Genomic DNA, 7,108 nt, shown 5'->3' with positions numbered 1-7,108 from the left:
AGCTGGTGGTGATATCAGCTAATAATAATAATAAAAAACAATAATAAAACAACAGCAATGATCAAACACAGCACAAACACCCGTAATTTAAAATCAAATGTCCTCACCTTTGCATTCAACAGGAGTTTTCACTGAGTTAAAGGTTGAAGAACTTGGTCTAAGTCAAAGCTTTTAATTTACCACAATGCCTTCTACTCATATAGGGTTGATTTCAGGACCTCCAATACCAAAATCACTCAAGCTAAAAAGGATGGCGCTTGTGTGCCAATGGGTTTGAATGGAATGATTTTTATTCCCAAAGGCCCTCACATAAAGGTAAGTATTCTAGCCCCATGTACTAAACCTGAGTTCATATATGTTCCTCTATGGTTTTTGAAGTGGGAATTTCTCCAGAAGTCTCCTTCATGCCCCACCAAGGTAGGGAGCACTAATCTAAGTAACATAGGTAATAGTGGCAACAATATTCCTTAAGTCTCTCCTTTCCTTCACAGGAATTATGCCTTGGGTCCTGCACTCCAATTTCATTGGGGGTTTTGGCTGGCAGGTAGTAAAAGAAGGCAGAGTAGGTATGCTTGAAGAAGTACAAGCCAGGTTTCCTCTCCTCTCCCAGCCCTTAGCCAGCTCTTGCATAATGCCATAGAAGACCTTGATGAATATCTCATGAGGATGTGGTCCCTCTGCACAGGACCTCCATTGGTTTGAGGTCTTCGCTACTATCAGAGTCATGTCTCTTCTGTGATTTATACAAATAAAAAAGCCAATGGATGAAGAAACCTGGTGCATGTGTCTCTCTTTCTTCTGTTCTGTTTCTTTCTCTGCATCTGAGCTTTCTCCCACAACTGAGACTCCAGAGATGTACAGGAATTTCATGAGCAGAGATATCTACATTATGTAATAAATGTCCGCACACCTGGCAAATGAATATAAACAGCATATACCATGGTGGTGTATGGTAGGGCATCAACAAAACTCACAGTAGGCCTCTGCAGTCTTAGCAAACCAGTTTTATTTGCCAAAAGTATATTTTCATTAACTTCTGCCCACAGCAGAGTTTGTGTCCTGAATGTCGCCAGAAGGGACTTTGAATGACTCCTAACATTTCCTTTGAATGCAAAAAGACCTGCTTCAGTTTTATGGTCCAATAAACTGGCCTGGAAAATGCAAGCAAGGATCATAAAAGGGTGCTTTAACAGCCACACACACTGATTATCTGCAATGGGATGCTAAGGTTGTTATATTGATGATGCGCAAAAGAGTTGCTGCTGGACAACTGAATTCAAAGGAGGGCAGGATCCACAAGATAAATTAATCTGCTGGTCTGTCAAGCCTGTTCTACTTCAGACAGGAGTGATTTTTTAATTTTCTTGCCTATAGTATGTAGTCTTTCTATACTTCTTTATGCTTAGGTAAGGTACTTTTTTGGCTGATTCTATCAAAATTGTAATGACTTCCCCATTGCTTTCACCACATTGACCAATATGTGTTTATTTATTTTAAAAAAGGAAATGAATGCACCCCAAAATTCATTAAGGGCATGCTGGAGATCCAACCTGTAATGGGGGTAGATATTGAAAGGCCCAAAGGCCGAGTAAGTGTGTGCCTTCAAGTTGGTTGGGAATGCTTTGACTAAATGTGGGGGTTTTTTTCCATAGAAAATGACAATACGGTATATCAGAACTAAATCTTATTGCAGAAAGACATCATTTTAAGGATTCAGGATAGAAATGCCAATTGCCTAGCAAGATGTCCTGTGGGGAATTTGAACTTGTTTTTTCAAAGTTTCATTTTAGTGTCCAAGCCCCAGGCCCATAAATCAGTCTCTCATACACCTTCTCTGGCCAAATGAATGCTTAATTATATCTACAAACTAGGTCTTACATGAAATGGGAAGGCTGTCATTATTTCTTCACATTCTAAGTAACACCCTTTAATCTGGTGCAATATATACATGGCAAGAACTGGGGACAAATACAAATAAAACTGGTTTTGGGTTGTTTTTTTTTGCAGGGAGGTCACTCTTCTGAAACTTCCTCCACTTCTTTATTTGAAATCAGTCTGAAGATGTTTGCCATGCCTAGCTACATTGCCTCATTTCCAGTTTCTGGAACTAGAGTGGCTGCTTTTGGTGGATTCCTAGTCTGACCAGAAAAGGAAATGCTAGAGAAATCATGAGCAGTGTTCTGTAAAATATTTGCAATGACCTGAGAGCTCCTTGAAATGCAAGTGGCTTGGATTGCATTACAAATATGGAACATACTGCACACAGGGGGGAGGTGGGGGCAGGGGAGATTTGAATACCAAACTTGGCCTTTTTAAGTTTTGTTTTTCTAACAGAGTACTGTTTTCAATCAAAATCATTCTATTTTTCTGAAGAAAATTTTCATGACTTGTAAAATTTGATGTTTTGGCTTGAACAATAGTGTGTTTTGATATCGAAACCACATGAAAATTTGAAATTGCACAGTTTTGGCGGGGGGGGTTGCTTAAAAATAGTCATTTCCTTAAGTTTGTATAACATGAAATAATTATTGGCCCTGAATTAATTTTAAATATAAATGTTATTTGCTAGAAAGAATTGCCAGTTTTACACAGAATTGTATGCAGAAATTCTGTGGAATGAATGTATGCATGAGATTCTGCAGGAATTGTATGCATTGGAACAATATTCAAATTTAAAACATCTCAGACCATTTTGTTAAGCAGAAAACATGTATTTTACAAGTCATTTTTTTGCAGCAAACCCTACACTTATGCCAGCTATTGCTGGCTGACAAACAGTGTATAGAAAGCCTGTTTTATTTGCCTTTCCTTTCTTTTCTTCCCATTCAGTGACGCATCTTCAGTCTCTGTGTATTCCATGCATTCTGGTTAAGGACATATTTACACAGCCAGGACCTGAGAATAAGTTTGCTGCCATTGCAGAAGTGGGTCTGCATCTTTGCAGGGTTCCTTTTTGTTTGCCTGGTAGTTACAGTTGGTTGTTTTCTCTGTTGGAGGCTGGTTTCCGGTTTATTAAAAGAAGCTCCAAATCTGCATCTCAAACTGTGGTTTTACACTGGAAAGTGACTATTTAAAAATAGCATCCTATGTTTCCACACCTAAAGTTTCTGAGTCAAGTCATGCCGAACCAACTCTCCTCTAGTAAAAATTGGCTACTATCTTTTTAAATGCTTCAGCCATAAGAAAAAAATCTCCTCCTGACCTCAGACAGTCACACAGGGTCCTTTCTGATGCAAGTAATAAGAACTTTATTAATGAAGACACTTGTACTGCATGTGCTACCAACCCTGCTCTCTCTTCCACAGCTTACTTTTCGGTGGAGTATAATGGGGCATGAGATGTGGGTGGCAGACGGGAGAGTGAGAAATCCAGGGAATTAAAGAAAAAGGGGAAGGAGAGGGGAGGGAGATGGAAGCAATGTGGTGACCTGGGAAAGGAAGGGCTAGTAAAAGGAGAAGGTGGGGTTGAGGAAAGGTGAAAAGAACATTTCAGACGGGAGGGAGAACACAATAGATGAAAACTGGGAGGTGAAAGGAAGGCCTGTTTCAAAGACTATTACATTCAAAGGAAAAACTGCCATTGACTTCAGTTGCCTTTGAACCCAGTCCTAACAATCAACCATGAGCTCTGACCCTAATCTCCAAAATGGGCCAAACCAAAATCCTTGATATGAACATCCCAAACTTGGGATCCAAGGGTGAACTTTGCAGCTTGGACCCATCTGTTTCAAACACCAATCTCCGAAAATTGCCGTGAAAAAGATTGGGAGAGGAAACAATATTGGATTTCATTCACCCCTCCAGCACAGACCCCCTCAGCTTCTCACCCACCTGCTACCTACCAACTTTATAGTAGTCCTTGTTGAGGTCTTTGCAGAAACCTCTGCCAATAGCCACCTCCATAGAGTATTCAATCAGAAGTAGCAGACTCATGACCTGGAAGAGCAAATACAAAGGAGATGGTTAGGAGAGGCATCTGCCATTTTTTAATGAAGAAATGAGTTTCCAGAGAGTTATACAGTTTAGGACATCACTGTACAAGGTTCCTGAGGGTCTCAGTTTGCTACAAGGAATACTGATGGATCTAGGGCCATATTCTATCCCACCTGTTAGGTATTTAAATGGACTTAGATGCCAAAGTGCAATTCTACTCCACTCTGAATACATCTACTTTTGTAACACACCATCAAGACTGAGTCCCAAAACAGCAGGAAGGAGAAGGAGGACCCACCCATCTTTTCCATTAACTGTATTTCAGGGGCTTAATAAGGATGAAATAGAATCACACATTAGACACCTAAGCATAAAAAACAGTATAACGCCTCCCCCTACACCACCCACCCACACACACGTAATAGTTTGAGGTTTACACAAACAGCCCAAATGGGAAAAATCAAGTTTTAAACTTATAATTTAAGAAAAAAATAGGCAGTTTGGAAACTAAAATTAGACAGTTACAGCACCACAAAAGGCATTCACGATCCAATCGTCTCCAGATGTGACACTGACAGTCTCGCACAGAGTTTGTTGTAGAACTAGGACCCGAATTCAGTCCCAGTGCTGTGTTCCTGCCCTAACGTTCTGCTTCCTTCTCCAAGCTACATTGGCTCTCCAGTGAAAAATTCATTTTCAACATGACAAGTTTTTCTTTCATTTAGACAGCTGTCCATCAGCAGATCAAAGTTCAGCTATTCAAAATGGAGTGGTTTCCATTTAGGCACATAACAAATGACTGTATTGTGAGCCCATGGGGGCAGTAAGTCCTGCAGGATTCCAGCGGTGTATGCCAATCACCTGACCCTCTTGTGAATTAAGGGTGTGTATGGAAGTTGCTTTTCTCACCTTTTAATGAGCTTTATTGCTATGATTTAACAGGAGTCCACAGCTTTATAGCACTTTAAATTAACCCTTGTTAAATGAGGTATTAAATTTGAAGCACTGTATTTTACAGCACTTTAGCAACCTACAACACTTTAAATAACTTATGTATGCTGGTCAAATGTCTGGCAATTCTGTGAGTATCCCATGGGCTTTGTGAGCTTGTTTAGTAATCCCTGGTACCACCAGGGAAGCCCAGGAGCACTAGCCAAGCCTGCAGAAGCCAGCAACCCACCTTGCTCTCACACCCACTGCCAGAAACTATGCTGTCAGGTGCTGTGACACTGCTGAACTGGGGGTATGGGGACAGCAGATCTGTGGGCCAGGCTACAAGTGCCCTGGGAGATGCTCTGGGGGTAGGGGAGGCTGAGAGCTCCAATCAGGGCCAATAATTATTTCATGTTATACAAACTAGAGTCCGGAGCTGTAAGCCCTGCAAGGCAGGCTGCATGAAGAGGCACTAGAAGGACCACAGGCTAGAGAGCTGGACCAGATCCAGGGAACTGGCCACAATCCCCAGCTCTGCCACAAACCCCTGCTTAACCTATGTCAGGGCCCCTAACCCCTTAGTAACTCCTGGGTGCCTTGGGCCCACCCTGGGAAGTGAGGATGTCCTTTTGGAGTCCTCCAGGTCCAGACAGACCCAGTGGACTCCTCCAGGCCCCTCTCGGCCCAGTGTCTAAGATGCTTAAACACACCATGTGGGTAAGACACACACACTCATACTCTGAGACCTGTGTGGCTGTGGGGAGGGGACCAGACACTTGGACATGCTCTGGCGGGGACATATACATGCATGCATTCATGCACATACATACGCACCCCCCCCCGAAACCCTGCATGACTGGGGGGGACCACATGCTTGGACATACTATGGGTGGGACACACACACACACACCCTCACACAAATGCACACATGCCCACAGCCATACACATGCACAATGGTCCCCATCCACACATGCATCCCTACACCCCACACTGCCCAAAACCCTACATAGCTGGGGACCAAAGGCTTGGACCAGGGCTGGGTGAGAGGTGCTTCTTGGCCTCATTGCGGGTGCAGTGCCAACTCCCAGCAACAGGGGGATATGCCATAGGTAGGACACACACACACACACACACAACCTGAGACCCTGCATGCCCGGGACCAGATGCTTGGAGCTGAGCTGTTAGCCTACATGAGAGTTGCCACCTGGCTTGTGGCAGAAGCAGTGCCCGCTCCCAGCATGGCGGTGGGGAGGGGGAGCAGGGAGCAGAATGAGAGGCCGAGTGACAGCCTCTAATCCCACCTCTGCCTTCTCCACTGGTCTGCTGCTGTCCACACTTTTCTGCAGCCCCAGGAGGCTGTGGAGTGCCCCCTGCCTCATAGTCTGGAAAGTGTAGGGGGGCTCAGAAGCCACCCCCACTGAACAACGCACTTCTGCCATGTTTAAAACCGCTGCATCTTTATAATGCTACAAAAAATGCTCTATGGGCACAGACAGAAAAGCAGCTCCCCACTGTAACTCATAGCGCTTTGCAAGAAGCTCTGTGAGTTCCAATGATCCCCCAGATCCAACAGAAGTTCACTGTTGGGTTCCAGGGGATTGGGAAATCCAGCTGCTGGCTGCCAGCCTACAGCTGGTCTCCCCTAGCAATGCCCCTCCTCCCCCCCAGCTCTGGCACTGTTTTCAGAATGGGAGGGGGGAAGGGGAGGAGAGGTAGCTTGTTCTAGGGGTTCCCCAGGCAGCACTAGAGGTAGAGTGGGTGGATAACAGCCTCCCCAACCTGGGAGTTGGGGGGAGGGCTCCAATACACCTGCCTACCCTCAAGCGCTGGCTAAAAAAACCCCAAATCGAACTCTCTCTGTTCCCTTTCCCCCCACCCCATTCTGAAAATATTGCTGAGGCTGGGAGCAGCACAGACACAAGTTATTGAAGATGCTCTGTTTTGGAGCATCTTCATTTGAACCCTCATGCAACAAGAATTTGGATTTTCATGGGATTGGGCCCTTTTAAAGTGCTCTGCAGCCATATACTTCTGTTTGCTCATAGCTTCAGAGTGCTTTCAGGGGATATATCAGTAAAAAATTGTCACTTCTGTCTGCGCCTTAAATTACAGCTTGAAGCATGTGCATGGAGCACTTCTATATGGTGCACCCCAACTATTTAATAAAAGCACCGCCTCCGTAGAGATTTTGGAGGCCTTTTTAAATCCCAAAGACTAGTTCACTCTCAGACAAACAAAATAAT

The 7,108-nt window shown here is 44.0% G+C and overlaps 1 protein-coding gene across 1 annotated transcript in view; it reads right to left on the bottom strand.

Annotated features, from left to right (window-relative positions):
• Positions 1-7,108, bottom strand: part of LAPTM5 (lysosomal protein transmembrane 5) — a 33,964-nt gene that overhangs the window by 12,908 nt on the left and 13,948 nt on the right. The window contains exons 2-3 of the mRNA XM_006021890.3: positions 3,842-3,935; positions 1-18 (exon numbers count right to left, since the gene is read on the bottom strand). The exon at positions 1-18 is cut by the window's left edge and continues 65 nt beyond it. Coding sequence (XP_006021952.2) covers positions 1-18; positions 3,842-3,935 — 112 coding nt within the window. The remainder of the gene's footprint in view (positions 19-3,841; positions 3,936-7,108) is intronic.

Source organism: Alligator sinensis, unplaced genomic scaffold (genome assembly GCF_000455745.1).
Source record: "Alligator sinensis unplaced genomic scaffold, ASM45574v1 scaffold883_1, whole genome shotgun sequence".
Classification (NCBI taxonomy): Eukaryota; Metazoa; Chordata; order Crocodylia; family Alligatoridae; genus Alligator; species Alligator sinensis.
Note: the sequence above shows the minus strand (reverse complement) of the source record. Positions and strands in the feature narration are given on the sequence as shown.